At 46.1% G+C, this 17090-nt stretch overlaps 4 protein-coding genes across 4 annotated transcripts; 2 read left to right on the forward strand and 2 right to left on the reverse strand.

Moving 5' to 3' along the window:
* Positions 1–1553: 1553 nt before the first annotated feature.
* AOL_s00054g74 (uncharacterized protein) lies at positions 1554–3261 on the reverse strand (the record flags this gene model as incomplete). Its single annotated transcript, XM_011121390.1, has 3 exons — positions 1554–2484; positions 2556–2993; positions 3086–3261. The coding sequence occupies 3 exons, from the start codon at positions 3259–3261 to the stop codon at positions 1554–1556; spliced, it is 1545 nt and encodes a 514-aa protein (XP_011119692.1).
* A 472-nt stretch (positions 3262–3733) lies between these two features.
* AOL_s00054g75 (uncharacterized protein) lies at positions 3734–9481 on the reverse strand (the record flags this gene model as incomplete). The annotated part of the gene is made up of 11 exons (XM_011121391.1): positions 3734–3949; positions 4011–4979; positions 5033–6589; positions 6647–6793; positions 6844–7111; positions 7175–7858; positions 7911–8689; positions 8760–9092; positions 9159–9287; positions 9348–9422; positions 9479–9481. The coding sequence occupies 11 exons, from the start codon at positions 9479–9481 to the stop codon at positions 3734–3736; spliced, it is 5160 nt and encodes a 1719-aa protein (XP_011119693.1).
* Positions 9482–9995: 514 nt separating this feature from the next.
* Positions 9996–12443, forward strand: AOL_s00054g76 (uncharacterized protein; the record flags this gene model as incomplete). The annotated part of the gene is made up of 7 exons (XM_011121392.1): positions 9996–10018; positions 10091–10217; positions 10292–10440; positions 10517–11192; positions 11250–11399; positions 11469–12212; positions 12276–12443. 7 exons carry the CDS (start codon positions 9996–9998, stop codon positions 12441–12443), a joined length of 2037 nt encoding a protein of 678 aa, XP_011119694.1.
* A 991-nt stretch (positions 12444–13434) lies between these two features.
* Positions 13435–15609, forward strand: AOL_s00054g77 (uncharacterized protein; the record flags this gene model as incomplete). Its single annotated transcript, XM_011121393.1, has 3 exons — positions 13435–13461; positions 13535–13661; positions 13724–15609. 3 exons carry the CDS (start codon positions 13435–13437, stop codon positions 15607–15609), a joined length of 2040 nt encoding a protein of 679 aa, XP_011119695.1.
* Positions 15610–17090: the final 1481 nt, after the last annotated feature.

The following is a 17090-nucleotide window of genomic DNA, read 5'->3' on the forward strand; positions in this document are numbered from 1 at the left end:
GGCACTTGCTAACATTACCCACCACCCTAGTGGTAGGAAGCATTTATTATTTATTCGTTCGTTCATTCATTCGCTTCGCCATGCCATCCAGTTAGATGAGATGCATGCCGGTATGATATAGTATCATGCCAAATGCAATGATCCATCATATCCTCCCTCTCAGGATCAAGAAGAAGGAGAAGAAGAGCATTGCCTGCTTTTGCCCAACGTTGCGCTACCACACAGTCGAATGTAGCCCAATCGCTCATTGAGATGTGATCATTTCACGGCGGCCTGCAATCTCTCCAATCAAAGCTTTTCTCACCACTATGCATCGGTTTGGGAAGGTGGGGAAACAAAAAAAAAAGTGGCCTTTGAATCCGAACCTCCTATATCCTCTATCTGACGGACATACACAGAATACTCGTCTAAACATGGATACATAAATACTTCCCTACACAATCCTAACCGGTCTTATCCCGATGGGTTTACGCTTGTGTCTTCTTGTGTTCCAAAAGAAGACTGTCTGTCTTCTGCCGGATGTCGAAAAAAAAAAACCCTCGTCGGAATACAATGCAACAGATGTACTGACTAAAAGGCCCAGCATTGCGAAATCTACTGGGATGGAATTTGTTATTATTGACCAGGAATCTTACCGATCCATGCCTTTGCTGTTTGCCCGCTTTCCTGTGCCTTCCGATGCCCGTCAGATCACCCTTCCACCCTCCAGCCGTGTCTTCGTTCAACCGACCTACCAGCTGAACCATCTCTAGCCCGGGCGGTTGGAGTCCCACTAAAAACTAACCCTGCCCAAATACCTTCTAGAAAGCTCTTGCAATCATCCTCAAACCCTGAATGGCTTGTCCTTAAGCTGACGGCTCAAAAAGCCATCGCATCCCAGTCACCCCGCCATATATCGATAGACTGAGGCTCGTTTTTGCCCAATCACAGCCACCTTTACAGGGCTCCCACGTTTTCGACCTTTCAACACAGACTAAGCTTCAAAATGTCTACCACAAGCGAGCTAACCTCTTAGATTCGACAGTCAAAATATCGGACCCAGAAAGTCTAGAGTATTTAGGCGCCCGCACGGTAGCTATTAATAGCAGGAACTCCGGTGACTCGAATTATCTTCATCATTCTGGAGGGGAAAAGTTATTCTATTTTCCGCTTTATATTATATCTTCGGTATCGATAACGGGATGTGTATAGCCATCTTGCTGCAGGTTGTACCCCGCTATGCAGGTCGCCCCATGTCTTACCAAGTGATATGATGTTAAAATACCACTAGAACGACTGTTAGCGTTCACGTAGAACATGGTACCATTTTATATATCCACGCTTATTTCCACCCAAGCACGGAGATATTCGATGGAGCTATTCATACTCATGGCTTTTAAAAAAGATCAAGTCTTCAATAATACGATAATGTCGCTTACAACCACCTTTTCACAAAAATAATAATAATAATAATAATAAAACTAAGAAATTTAAACGCTTTGTGGCGGCCATATGCATTTAATGACAAGAGTCCATATGTACACCGACGAAGCTGTGTATCCCGCTTCACGAGCTCAACCAGACGCAATAGGAACTCTAGTTTTCGATTCGCCCATCTTCAATCTCCATAGCCCTTCTACGCCCCTCCTATTCCGAATCCTCACATCCATTTTCTCATTCGGAGGTTCTATAACGGCGAGCGCTCCAGTCAACAGCTTCGGCTCCTTCCACTGACCTTCGCCGTAGACCGGGTCAACTTCAAACCTTAGCACCATCAATGCCGTGAAAAGTAATATCTGCGTCGCTGCAAACTGTCTAGCAGGACACAGCGTCGGCGCTGTACCCCACGCCAAAAAAGCGTACGACGTTGACAATGCAGATCTCCCAATTGGTAGCCCTTTCTCGGATGTAAACCTCCTCGGATTATATTCCTTTGCGTTTGCGCCCCATATCTCAGGATGGTTATGTATCATCTTATTTGGTATTATTATCATGCTTCCCTTTTTCAACCAGTGCCTTCCGTCCAACACTGTGTCCTCCATCGCTTTACGGACATTTGCATGTCTAAATCTTGTTCTTTGAGTTTCTTCATGGGCGGACAATAGTAAAGGACAACGGGATTTGAGTGCTGCGAGATCAAGCTCGAATATTTGCTCCTTCTCGTTATTGTGCCTAGTTACAGCGACTCGCTCCAATTCCTCACGGATATCGGCGAGTAGTTGTGGCCTAGAGAATATATCCCAGACTGTCCAGAAGACTGTCGGACTTAAATTTCCAATAAGCCCCACGGTGAACAGCGCCTGTGAGGATGCCATATCTTTGACCGGTACTTGATCTCTAGTATATAACCGCTCCCTGGCAAAAATAACCTCTCCGGCATCCGAGTGATCGCTTTGAAGATACTGGCTAAATGAATTGAGAAATTTATCCCGTGCCTTGGCCGATTCTTTCAATAGGAAGTTAGGGTACCCAGAAAGATGCCTCATTATATTTGGATACCATCCTCTATATCATGTCAAAGAATTTTAGCTATGCATTTTCCGAGAATGTGTATATCCAAATAAATTGAAACTTACAAGAAAGCGCCCCATATCTCAGGGTCTCTCATCGGATTCGCACTACCATATATCCCATTTGTAGCCGCGATCATGTTCGTATACCTCGTCCACTCGAAGAAATCTGCCACCGCACTTCCTTGCATTGAGATTTGTTCGGATAATTTCTCCATCTCAAGCATTAAAGTATCTGCTACTCGGACATTTTGATGGTCCAGATCCTTTCCGGGGGTCCATGCCGCAAGTTGAACCCTTGTAATTTCATGTATGTGATCCGTATCGAACAAGTCGAGCGTATGCTTTGATGGACGGGTTAAGGCGTCTGCGAATTGCTTTTGAAACGGGGCGAAGGACAGTGATTTATTTTTCTGAACAGCAGGAATAAGGTGTCGAGAGTTTATGATATAAATACGAAAGCTGAAGAAGTTGATAGCAAAGATTTCTTCAGTACGGCCGACACTTTTTTATATATGAAATATTAGCTCCAGCTCGGTGTCTTTTTTCTTGAATAAGGATATCATGTGGGTGGAGATTGAATTTAGTAGATATACCTAATAATTGCAGCGTATCCGGTAGCATACTTGGCGAAGCCAATGAGATGTCCAATGAGTGGAATGCTGGGTGCGATGGTCGGGGGTTCCTTAGGATCATAACGCCGTCTAAACCAGAAGTCTAGCACGAGGAGGAAGCCCAATACACCAAAGATGCTGTAGATAGTTGTGATCATGGTATTGCACTTGATCGAAGGAGAATTTTGACCCTAGTGGAGGTTTCACAAAGATGTATATATATACTCGGTATTTACGGGAAATTTGGGTTTATATACCCTCTATTTGGTCGCTAGTGCCGACGAAGCTACCTGTGAGGGCTTCTTCTTAACGCAATATAGACCGTCCCGTGTTTGACTCCACGTTTCTTTGCATGAGATTACTTTGAAGCGTCATCATCTGCGAAACCTGTTGGATTTCCATGGTCAAAACAGGACTGGGCGAAGCTGGGCTCACCGACTAGCACCAATTGGGTTGTATCCGGCAGTTATGTAGGAACGGAGGGTAAAATACAACAATCGCCATTGGTTCGGAGCCACCCAGAAACAGATAATCTGCGTGAAAACGGACAATTCAATTGATAGAATAGGTTAATGTAAAACGCGGTGGGTATAGCCAAGATTAGTCCCACGAGAGGGCACTGTCAGCAGCTCACATAGTGATGTTGGCATCAGAATTATCCGCGCCTTCATCGTCGGCATCCTCACTATTTGGGCTAGCCGGGTCTTCGGGGTATTTCTCCCTCATAGGGCTGTCCTTCATTTCAATATCACCTTCCCTACCCAGATCCTCCTTCGGGGATACTTCCTTGGTAGAGTCCTTACCAGCCATGATCAACTTTGCTGCGTTTTGAGAGTTTTGTGCATTCTTGTTTTTGTGTTTTTAGAAATTAGCATTGCGCTACTCACTCAGATATAAAGCCACTTACCCAAATAATCCTGAACATTGAGTTGACCTTCTGCAGGACATCTTTTCTCAGAACTTTCGTCATTTTCCTCCCTAGGTAATCGTCGATCTTGCCATGAGCTGCTGCTAAGACGACCGAATTATTAACTTGTGCGGCGGAGCTATCAACCCCATCGACAAGATTATGCAAAGACATTGGGTTCGTGTTGGCCCCAAGCTTTGGACTCGCAGTACTTGTCGGCCCTGAAAGCTTAGCGATCAAGTCTGGAACTACTTCTTGATACAGCAAAGAAAATGTGTCAGTGAGCAAGTCGTCAATCATAGCGGTCTTTGTCTGTCCCGTATTTAGCTTTTTGAGATCGTAAGTATCCTTAAGAATTTCAAACATTTTGCCCTTCTGGTTTTCCGGATTCTCATAATGCTCTTCCATCTTTTGGGAATAGGTATTAAATTCGTCGTACGTAACGTTCTCATATACCGTCGTCTCCATATTTTCACCAATTTCATTGACTTGGCGCAGGGTTTTGGCATATGTAAGGACAACTTTGTCCCAGACTTCTGGCTGTTTCCAACATCCGCCAGTGGATCCAGCTTTCTTGAGTTTCTTCACCAGCGCTTCCAGTGTTGACTTATCATTGATTTCTCCCAGTATCTGGGTCCAGAATAACAGGTATTGATGGACATAGACGTAATGTCGCCCGGGGCGTTCATTCTCGGGCTTCCAGATTGTATAAAGCTGGTTCTTGTGAGAAAAGAACGTCGAGATTTCTTTATGCGCCTTGTCATGATCTTCAATATCATCATACATGATTCTCGCCATTCGATACGTCATACGGTGGTGCCACTTTTGCTTATCTAAATTTCGTATCTTGTTGAGAAGGTCGTGTATGCCCCTAGCAAAGGTCGTGAATGAGACTGGGTCTTGAGCGAGATCCTTCAGGTTCTTTTGGAGCCATGGGTTTGCATTGAGTTGTTCGTAGGCCTCTTGAATCTATTCATCTTGTCAATATATGAAAAGTTAGAAGTACCGAGTAGGGAACATACTGCGATCTCGCCAGATTTGGCGTACTTATAGACGGATGCAACGAGCTTATAGTAAGGTTCAAGAACTTGTTCACCCCTGTCCCGAATAGGGATCTGGCTGACAGCGTCCGAAAGATATGAGAGAATGACCTGTGGTTCTGCTTCAAGCTTCCCGTAACACTTAGCAATCATATAGTAATTTTTCCAGTCAGTTGAGCCCTCTTTGATCGCCCGCTTGAAAAGTGTGATGGCGAATTTCAAGGCATTTTCGAGCGAGACGTCGCCGTGTATTCGCTGCATGAACACACCCTCTGCACCACTGCAGTATCGTTCATAGCCATCAACTAGGAAGGCCTCGCGTTCGAGAGGTGGCCGGATAGCGGAGTATACTTGCATTGCAAAATCGATGTATAATTGACACTTGTTGGCTGCATCCTCCTCCGATTCGTCCTCTTCTTCGGAAATAAGCCCAATTGCCATAGAGTAACAATGCAATATTTTCCGCTCAAGGACAGCCAGCTCATCTCTCTTCGCATTGATCTTCTCGGCTCCATAGGTAATGTCATCCTCGAATTGAAATTCATATGATTGCCCGAGACGGTACCACGGCTCCCAGCGCTGGAAGTTTCCACAAACGAGATTATATCGAAGGTATTTGACAACATCTTCTACATCATCAACGTCTTGGTTTTGGGCCTTTTTTGCAAATTTGTATCGGAGGAATAATGACATGCCATATTCAAAGAAGAAACCCTTCTCAGCCACCTTTGCGTAATCAGATCGAATCGAAACGAAGTTCGGGGTACTCCCACCCCGAAGGGAGGCATAAAAGGGAAGAGGATTCATTGGAGAGCCAATATACTCATCTAGCATTTTGGTGTTATATGCAACATCCTTATCCCTGTCGGAGGGTGTGCCGATGACATCAACTAGTGTCTGCATGGCCTCTTTCATGGCGCCCTTGAGCCCAACTTGCGCAGATTTCTTCTTTTCAGCGAGAGTCATAACGAAGGGGAAAACCTTGAGAGCAGTATCACGATCCAGTTTCAATGGGTCGCATTTGTGATCTGCTACATCATATAGATCAAGGGCGACATCAAAATTATAGACACACTTTAAGCACTGGACTAGATCCGGCTCCGAACCTTGGATTTCGAAGTCCAGAATATCTTTAAGCGCAATTTTGAGAAAGACTCGACTATGCAACTTGCATAAATTGCGAATCCCAATTTCTGTGTGTATCGCCGAGGCAAGTCGGACACACTTTTCTTGCCAAATTTGAGTCGAGTCATCTTCCGACGGAGTCTCGACTTTGCCTCGATACATGAGGTACATCATCGACCAGCAGTGGACAAGGAGTTTGTTCATCGCTGTTGTCAACATTCTGTATGAATGGAGAGTTGGTTTCGTGATTTCACCTGACACGACAGCATCCTCGAAGAAAACATAGACGTGTAATAGTCGAAGAATTTGGGGTATGATGGTGTATGCCATATTTTGGAGTTCTGGGTTGAGGTTCAAGAGTTTTCGAGGGTCTCCGATTAGTTGCTCAGCCATACCGGGTAACGTTTCATTGAGCTAAGGAATTAGCATTATACAACCAATCTATACTACGAGGGGACGAAATTAACATACCCAGAAAATGGCTCGCAATAAAATAAATGTTCTATTCTCAACGGATTTTTCGGAATAGGCCGGATTCATCAACTCTTTGACGATAATATTCATACAGGTGATCCGGCACCTCAGAACATTAGCATAGTCCCCCAAGCGGTTGTAAGCCTAAAGAGCGTTAGAATTGGAGTTCGCAATTAGCTAATGATGTGACTTACATCTCGTAGTTTCTGCCAAAGAGAAACTTTCACTTGTACACTTGATGTCTCTAGGACTTTTGTCATTTCCTGGATATTCTTGATTCCATCCTCGTCGATGTCGTATTCTTCAACTTTCGGCTCGAGGATAATTTCGAGGTCCTCGATTACTTCGAAAGGGTCTGTGCTTTGAACAGCCGACGAGAAGATGTTTGCGAAGAAATCCATAGTTTTCGCCTTGGAAATTTCTCTATCTGCCCGAGCGACCGATATTTCCGGCATAGAAGCGCTGAATGATGTGGTTAGATAGCCTCGGGTACTGTATATAATCGCATAACTCTGGTTGACTTACCTATTTGGGAGCTCGATTGTCGGATTGCCTAACCGTGTTAAGGTTTCTTTTAAATCATCATAGCATTCCAACAGGAAATCCCGTGAGGGGTTTGTGAAGGGGACAAGAACGGCATTTGCCCATAGATACCGCAGAGTTAGAGAGTCTAGATGAATGTTACTCTCCTCATCCCGGGCACGGAATCTCATAAGATCCCCAACTAACGTTCCCCACCTAACAGCCTTCAACTTCAACGGAGAAGCTTCATTTGTTGAAAGTTCTGTCGAGTTTCTGTCTCGCTCGCTAGATGAGAGATTATCCAACGATAGCTCGAACAATGACTGAGCGACCTCGACTTCCCCATTAATAAAGTCCTCCGAAGCATTCCCCTCGCTCAAGTCGTCTCGAAGTTGCTGAAAATAGCGTTCAAAATCTTCGTTCCGGGACTCAGAAAGGGTGCGAACCACGTCCTTGAGGGTTTCAGACCATGAATAAGCAGAATATTTTGCTTTTCCACCATTGCCAGCAGAGAGTAAAGCGCGAACAAAAGAAACGCAAAGTTCAGGAATTTGGAGTCTTTGACTATTCGACTTCTGGATCCATCGCCGAAGCCCATCATCTGCGGGTAACGATGGTCTCTGCGATTGAGTCGCGCTTGGGGCAGCCTGAGTAAAACTCTGTAAACTTAGAATCTCCTCGTCTGGCCTACGTTCAAGTTAGCATAAGTTTCGAAATGGTTTGAATGTAGGGCTCAAACTTTTTAATTCCCTCGCCATAAAGGGCAACATTGCCTTTCTCGTCATCCCATTCTACTAGCGTGCTTTTGAAGTCTTTGATAAATATATCGCTCACGGAGAAGCCATTATCTTCATCGTCCTCCTTCTTAAGATCAGGCTTCAGTAAAGAGGATGGCCCCAACGATATTCCTAACTCAGCAAACAATTCGTTTGCCGTTTTAAAGAGCCTATCTTCAAGCACTACCGATTCTCGAGGGGTTATTTCTGTGATAACTGCGGCAGCGGCGGCAGCTGCGTTAGACTCGCGGTTCCTGACTCTCTTGCTGGCCCTTGTACTTCCTTCAGCATCAACTGGGACTGCAGAACCCTTCCTCTTAGCATTCGTTGAAGTACTTCTCCTCCGAGCGGCAATAGGGCGTTCAATTTCCTGGTCATCGACCATTGGGACGTCACCATCAGGAGACAATTTGACTGCTATTTCTGCTATTGGAGTAGGGGCAGGTATTTCAAGCTCCAAAGGCTCTCCTTCTAGTTGTATTACTACAGAGCGGTCGGCTACTGCGTCTTCATCTTGCAGGCGGTCGAGTATTGCAACACCCACAGCTGTCCAGTTCTTTTTCGAAACGGTGAGAACATCGTACTGCCCCTCGTGGTCTGTAGAAATTGTGATTTGGGAAGAAGCTTTGAGCCATGGGTAGACCTCCAGATAGACCTGATACTTCGGATTCAGCGACTTATTTCCAACCTTTTTGAATGTTTTTGACTGAAGGCCGACGTCGTCAGATGTTTCCTTGAGTGTCTACCGTTGTCTATTAGCACACATTCCAAGAGTGCAACATCGTAAGCATAGTATATAGGGGCCCACATACATCTCTAAGGAGGAAAGTTGCGTAAAGTTCTTCTGGATTAGAGGGTGTGGACTGGCTCAAGACCGAGTCCAGTCCCCTCGAAACTACAGCCTCCAGCGCGAACCGAGTTAACCGTGACGACTTTAGCCGCTTAGCAAGCTTAGCAGTCTTGCGCCAAAGCGAACCATCATCCGCATCTCTAGCCAGGGCTTCCCCAAACCATTCCAGCGCCTGTGCAATGATCTTGTCCGCTTCTTCGTCGGAGTATTCATTCACCCTTGCTTTCATGAGATCCAGCTTGAACTCCGCATACCCCCGATATGCCAGGTACAATATGTTTCGTAGCCGTAATGCCTATTTTTCAGCTAAAATTAACATTGTTTAGGTGGATTTGTCCGAAAATGACTTGGGAATACCCACATCCTCCGTCTGATCCTGCTGAAAGATCTCCGAACGGAATAATTCTTCGAAAGTCTCACCAGCCGACTTCCATTCCTTCTCGCTGTGTAGTTTCAATGCCTTCTGATGTAGTTTGAGAGCCTCTTCGATCTAGCTAGTCCGTCAGTAAGCCTGCGCAACGTCCTGGTTTCGACAATGGGAAGTTCGAACTTGGATTTCTTGTGTATTATCGGCAACTTCTTCGTCCTCCGAATCCTCGAGTATGTTAAGGGCAGCCCAGGAAGCCTACACAAGCACACCGTTAGCATTCGTCTCCGGGAATAAGGCGGAATTGATGATACCATGGCGAGATGATTGCCTATAGGTGGTGACGATGGCAGTGGTGATGACAAGGGATAAGTATGTAAATATTTAAGATTGATGAAGGATTAAGATATATGAGCGCTGAGACTGGCCATGGAACTGCGGGCATCTGGCGGGCGCTGGAAGCTCTTGGGCGCAAGTTCGAGCTGTGTCCATGTCCAGGATGGGGAGACGCGTTTGAGGTGGCGTCCCCGGGAATCCCATGGGCTCTGGTGTGTCACATGACCATGTTGGGGGAGCATCTGTCCCTGAAATTAGCTTATCCAGGGGCCCCGTGGTGATGCCCAGCTCTCAGTCTTATTTTGGCCGCCCGGAGTCGTTCAGCCAGCAAGTCCCCACAGCAGTAATCCTGTTAACATTAACTATCACGAACTTCCTCGTCAGCATCCTCATCGGCATCATTCCAACCCGTAGTTACCTACGAACTCGCCCAAAAGCTACTCTCCCTATTCCTTCGCAAATATCTCGGCTTCGTACCACCGAGTTTCCACGATCATGGTTCAGCCCGCGGTGCCAGAGTAAGACACCTCTGTCCACAATTGCGACTCCCGGGACGGTATCCCACAATACTAACCGCATACCATCACTAGGCTAGTCGAAGTCGACCTACATGAATCCCTAGAGGCGCGAACCGAGTCCTTGCTTACCCTGCGCCAATTGGGGCCTCCTGATCTGGTTCACCTAATTAAGGTTCAGCCAAAAGGAACTCACAAAGAGGTACTACCTTCCAGCTTCACAATAACTCAGTCATGGGAACAATACCTTACAATCCCGATTTGTGCGATTATTAGATTGGAACATACCATCATGTCACAGGAATAGACGCTTCATCCTCGGCCTCTCTCGCCGCTTACATCAATACGCTCACCTACTCAATTGGCGAGAACCAGATATGGTTTGGAAAGCCGCAGTCATGGAAGATTCAAGCAGGAACTTATTGGTAAAGGGAATCCATATGTTTTATCCAAGAATATATGCGTACATTTACATATTCTGATATCTTTTCGGTTTGATAGCTGCTATAATGCCTTCTCCCGAGTCGACATGCGTGTCGACGTCAGCTTCCCGGGAAGTGTAGACGCTTACGCAGTGGATGATCGTGGCGAAAGACGGGTAGCGACAGAGCCGCTATGGCTGGAAACATATCTCTGTTCCGTTTTACGAGCTTATGCTTATGCTGAGGATAGTGTGCAAACGCGGATTGTGGGCTGTCGTCGATTCAACCCTATTGTCTCAACCGAGAGCGAACATAGGTTCCTTGATGCAGCGGAGAGGCTATTCGCGAAAGGGTGGCAGCTGGGTTCGGACCCGGAAGTCCAGGTTCCTAACCTCGTATCTAACCATCTGACCACCGGGGTCCTCAAATACATTCAGACAACTGGCCGGTTTGCAAGTGGTGTAAACCTGTTCGAGAAGCTACGGATTAAGTACCCAGAGGTCGCTTCTCTTCTCGCCAGGGTGTTGATAGATGCAGACGAAGAGGTCAAGGCGGTGCAGCTCCTCTACGAAACAATCAAAGTACTACCAATGGATCATGCTTTGCTCAGTGTACAGGCGGACTTCTGCCAAAGCAAAGGAAGGAGTGATTTGGCTCTCGAATGTGCAAAGAGGGCTGTTAATTCTGCGCCTAGCGAATTTACAACATGGGCCAAGCTAGCAGAGATCTATATTGCCCTTGAACAGTATGAAATGGTGAGTGCGATCGATGGGCGGGATATCATCCGGATTAGATACTAATAAACCGGTTAGGCATTATTAACATTAAACTCGTGTCCAATGTTTACATATCAAGAGCGAGATTTCCCAAGAATGCCACAACCTGCTAAAATGCATCTCCCGATACTCCCAGAGTCGATGATAGACGAGTCACTTGATGAGTATGACGTCAAGCAGGATCCAGTAAGTGATGAAGACAGCTTTATTTTAATATATACAATACCAGGCGATCCAGCTAATACTATGCTTTAGCTACCTGCTGCATCCCTGAAAGGCACTTTCGCTACGGCGTATAGGCTGTTAACCGAAATAGTGGCCCAAGTCGGCTGGGACACTCTTCTAAAATGCAGATCAAACGTATTTGTCATGGAGGAAGAATATAGACACGAGAAAAACGCTAGTACGGTTACAAATGCAAGCACAACGGCACTTCGAGGGAACAGTTCAGAAGCTGAACGGAAACCGGAAGAGCTAGAAAAACCCAATGGGTCGGCGGAGAAGCCCAATGACGAGAAGGAAGTTACAGAAAGCATTGCCGCGATATCGATATCAGAATCCAATGCGGACACGGTAATAGAGAAGCCGGAACAGACAAAGGAAAATGATAATGACGAGGAGGGTTCAGAGGACGATAGTAAAAACTATACTCAATTTCAGAACAAACGTCTCTGTGAGCGGTGGCTGGACAATCTTTTCATGGTTTTGTATGAGGATCTTAGGATATACACGATATGGCGTGGCGAAATCCAGAAACAAAAGATGAAGAACCTACCAGTAGAAAAGAGCGCGAGTGACTGGGAGATTCACGGAGAGCTTGCAGAGCGGTTACATCACGTCGATGAGGCCATCGAGGCATATCGAAATTGTTTGAATATAAGGTTCTCAAGCAAGGCCTTTAGGGGACTACTCGTTGCACAAGAAAAGGCCCGAGATGTTAGAGGGGCCTTGAACAGCATCATAAGGTTGACTGCATGGAATTATAGGTGGTACTCCGAGGTAAGATGTTTCGATTCAAAGAGTAGATATATAAATTATTGCTAACGCAGGTTCTACACTTAGTTCTCTCCGAACCTTCTTAATTCGGTCCGAAAACTAATTGCAGAAGAGGGAGCCATCAAGTTCAGAAGTGTAGTACAGTCGACGAATCTCCCACAGTCGGCTCTGGACTTAACTCACCATTATTCTGAAATCTGCGTTGCTTTCCGAAGCAGTGGCAGTGAGATGTAAATATCGAGGTTGTGATTTTATTTCCTTCCATGCAACGGGTCACGTTGGCCCGACATATATTCTACTTTTAAATTTTGAAGTTCGAAAATGGATTTGGGGTGGGATAGAGTCCCTTATGTTATACTGGCCGGGACGGTAATTTCTTCTACGTCATCTTTTTACATCGTCACCAACATCCATATATATATACCTTACTTAGCTTCTTTCGAGATAAGTGCCTAAGTACTTACCTACTATTCATATCAGGAAAACCGTTGTCCCGGAATTCGGCAGTGCATGATCTATCTGTTCTTAAGATTTTGTTTGGAGATTTTCGGTTCTGTGGATATCAAGACATTGACATGAATTAGAAAAAATAGAATTGGCTTAAATTCAATTAAATGTTTCCGTATCTGATGTTACTCTTTCCAAAAACATTCTACACAATCGAAATGATATAATTGAAATCATATAACCGGGCCGTTTTTATATATCACGATGATACATCCGGACCCCAGACTCATGATCATACGCATATCATCACGGGCAAACAAAACTGGGTTCAGTACTACTTACAAGGTACGCATACTATAATATGGTATATACAAGCCGAGCTCCCTTCTGCGCGATTCCACCGCCTTCCTGGCCGAGTGCTCGGTTGAAAGGTGGGCATGTCCCGCTTTGCCCGAAAAGTGCTAGCGGGGCGGGCTCACAGTCGCTATCGATTGCCGAACCAAACGCATATAAAATTTTCTTTGCGTGGAATTTTTCACCTCTCCCAAAATTTTCCTTCCATCATCCCGCTGCCATCCACATCCACAAAACCTCCCCATCTTTTCACTTTCCTCCGTAGACAGGAATTCCATCTTCCTCGTGAGAAGAATAAATCCTCTATTCTCAATCTCTTCGGATTCTTCCTTTGCTCTGATTACCTTTTCTCTCTCCAGCGAAAGGTCTTTGACACTCCCTCTTGCACTCACCCCCACCATCTATATCCGCTCACACACACAAAATGCTTGCCGCCAGAGCAGCGAGAGCTGTAAGTTTCTGTTTTTGGCCCCAAGTAACCAAAATATCACCAGATAAGCTCCTAACATGAATTGATTATCTAGCTCCCTCGAGGAGGCGCCGCCCGTCTATGGAACCAAACCTCGGTTCGATCGTCCTTGAGCTCCGTCTATGCCAGGCATCAGTCGACAGACCAGAAGGTTACCGGTGCCGTCGTTGGTATCGATCTCGGTAAGTCACCAGGCTCGGCCCTATTGGTCCAAGGGCGCTGATATTAATCATATCATCGATAGGCACAACCAACTCTGCCGTCTGTATCATGGAGGGAAAGGTCCCAAAGATTATTGAAAACTCCGAGGGTTCGAGGACAACGCCATCCGTTGTTGGTTTCACTTCCGACGGTGAGCGATTAGTTGGTATTTCCGCTAAGCGTCAGAGCATTGTCAACTCTGATGCCACCGTATTTGCCACCAAGCGTCTCATCGGAAGAAAGTTCACGGATGCTGAAGTCCAGAAGGATATCAAGGAAGTCCCCTTCAAGATCGTCCAGCACACCAACGGAGATGCCTGGGTTGAGGCCCGTGGCGAAAAGTACAGTCCTTCGCAGATTGGTGGTTTCGTCCTCGGAAAGATGAAGGAAACTGCTGAGGGTTACCTTAGCAAGCCCGTTAAGAATGCCGTTGTCACTGTCCCAGCTTACTTCAACGATTCCCAGCGTCAAGCTACCAAGGATGCCGGGCAGATTGCCGGTTTGAACGTTCTTCGTGTTGTTAACGAGCCCACCGCTGCTGCTTTGGCCTATGGTCTTGATAAGGATGCCGACAAAATCATTGCCGTCTATGATCTTGGTGGCGGTACATTCGATGTCTCCATTCTCGAGATCCAAAAGGGTGTCTTTGAAGTCAAGTCTACCAACGGCGACACCCATCTCGGTGGTGAGGACTTCGATATCACTCTTGTCCGCCACTTGGTTGAGCAGTTCAAGAAGGAGCAGGGCATTGATCTGTCCAAAGATCGCATGGCTATCCAGAGAATTCGTGAGGCCTCTGAAAAGGCTAAAATCGAATTGTCCTCCAGCGCTTCCACTGATATCAACCTTCCTTTCATCACTGCTGATGCCTCCGGTCCAAAGCACATCAACACCAAGCTTTCCCGGGCTCAATTCGAGAACCTTGTCGGCCCATTAGTCACCAAGACCATCGATCCAGTCCGAAAGGCTCTCAAGGATGCCGGCCTTCAAGCCAAGGAAATTCAAGAAGTCATCCTCGTTGGTGGTATGACCCGTATGCCAAAGGTCATCGAGACTGTCAAGAGCTTGTTCGGCCGTGATCCTGCCAAGTCCGTCAACCCTGACGAAGCTGTTGCCATCGGTGCTGCCATCCAGGGTGCAGTCCTCGCTGGAGAAGTTACCGATCTCTTGTTGCTCGATGTCACCCCATTGTCCCTTGGTATTGAAACCCTTGGAGGCGTCTTTACTCGTTTGATCAACCGAAACACCACCATCCCTACCAAGAAGTCCCAAGTCTTCTCTACTGCTGCCGATTTCCAAACCGCCGTCGAGATCAAGGTTTACCAGGGAGAGCGTGAGCTCGTCCGTGATAACAAGCTCTTGGGCAACTTCCAGTTGGTTGGAATCCCGCCAGCCCATCGTGGTGTTCCACAGATCGAGGTTACTTTCGACATCGATGCCGACTCCATTGTTCATGTTCACGCCAAGGATAAGTCCACTAACAAGGACCAGTCCATCACCATTGCTTCCGGTTCCGGTTTGAGCGACAGCGAAATCCAGTCCATGGTTGACGATGCTGAGCGATATGCCGAGACCGACAAAGCCCGCAAGCACCTCATTGAGACTGCTAATCGCGCCGACAGCTTCATCAACGATACCGAGAAGGCCATGAAGGAGTTTGAAGACAGGATCGACAAGGCTGAAGCTGAGAAGATCAAGGAGAAGATCACTTCTCTCCGTGAATTGGTTGGCCAATCCCAAGGTGGAGAGAGCACCGTTACCGGTGAGGAACTCAAGGCCAAGATGGACGAACTCCAGATGGCTAGCTTGACCCTCTTCGACAAGATGCACCAAGCCGCCCGGGAGAAGGATGCCCCATCGGAAAGCAGCTCCAGCGAGTCTTCTGAGGGCCAGAACTCCAATACTGGATCTGGCGAACAGAAGCAGTAAATTCTGATTACCACTTGATGCTTTCTTCCGTCTAGCCCGACTTTTTATTCCCCCACTATACCCGTTGCGTCCTAATGCAAACCACGCTATTTTCTTCCATTGTATTCCTATTTCACCTATCGACTCATAATCGTCAAGCAAGGACCCGGCATCTCCCTCCTTCCGACCAGGTGTTCATACGGCATACCTCACTCAAAATCAAACACCCCACTCCCACTCCCCACATTATCATCATCTAAGCCCGTAGCAATGGGCTATATTATATTGTGATCTGTATATAGAAATTGAAAAGTTTTATGTTCTTTGGTGGTCTTCCTTTTTCCTTTACTTCTTTTTTTTAATTTTTTTTTTCGACCGCGGATTTCCGTCTATGGGAAGGAGTTCGAGAAACTGTTTATTATGAAATCTGTGTATATGGTTGTTTACCCCCCCCCCCCCCTCTCTCTTCTTTCCTTTTACGTTGCCCAATGGGACAGAATTTTGTTCCCATGGCTTCTCCATTCACGTCTTCTCATGTATAGACGGTCTGCTCTTTACAGAAAGATTTTGTACAAAGTTTTTTTGGTGATGGTGGAGTGTGGGTTTCTTTCGGTTTGTTATAGTGTCATATAATAAATTAAGATATCTCCACTCTGAGGTCAATATGCCCCAAATATGATTATATATGCCTGCCTACCTACTTATCTACCTGCTAAATAATTAAATATCTTACGTATGTGTATAATGGTTAGTATCGAAGCTAGATTTATATATTGCTGTAATATATAAGACCCTTTGAGTACCCGAGTACCCGCGAGATTCAGGTATGTCGTCTCCAAAACGCTGCGTATCGTGGTGGAGGATGGCGCTTTTGACAGAAACATCACGCAAAAAAAAAAAAAAAAGCCAAGGGTGTCCTTGCAGCTGCTAGCGTGTCCCCACCCTGTCATGGATTTCTTGCATTGGGGAGACAGTCGGGGATAATATTCGTCTGGGCTGAAAAAAAGCACATGCACCCAAGTACTCACATACTTAGCTTAGCTTGTATCACAGAAATCCAACCATGAACGATCAAGGTATTTGAGTAGACGTGTCGAATTGATATTAATAATTAATATTCTGAGATGAATTCATAAAAGTGGGATATCAAAGCGTAGGTGTGTATGTGATATCCATCCGAGACTCCTTCCTCTTTTTCCATGGGCCCAGCTGAAAGAGTCGCATTCGAGTTCTTTGTACGTAAGCCATCATACGGCTGCAGTACCGAATGTTTTTAGGGAAAGACTAAGCCAGGACGGTTAGTATACCATGTAAGTAAGGACCTGGACACCAGGGATATCGGCCATCTCCAGAGAAAAGACCCGTTCCTCCGCATTCCGAAAGTTGAAGTTGGAGTTTCCTTCCATGTAATTTGGTATATCATTTTGTATCGATATCGGCAGCGGCTCTTAGACAGGCTTTGGATCTGGTGTGACAAGACGGTACACAATCCACGGTATTTT

The sequence above is a fragment of the Orbilia oligospora genome (genome assembly GCF_000225545.1).
Source record: "Orbilia oligospora ATCC 24927 unplaced genomic scaffold scaffold00054, whole genome shotgun sequence".
NCBI lineage: Eukaryota > Fungi > Ascomycota > Orbiliomycetes > Orbiliales > Orbiliaceae > Orbilia > Orbilia oligospora.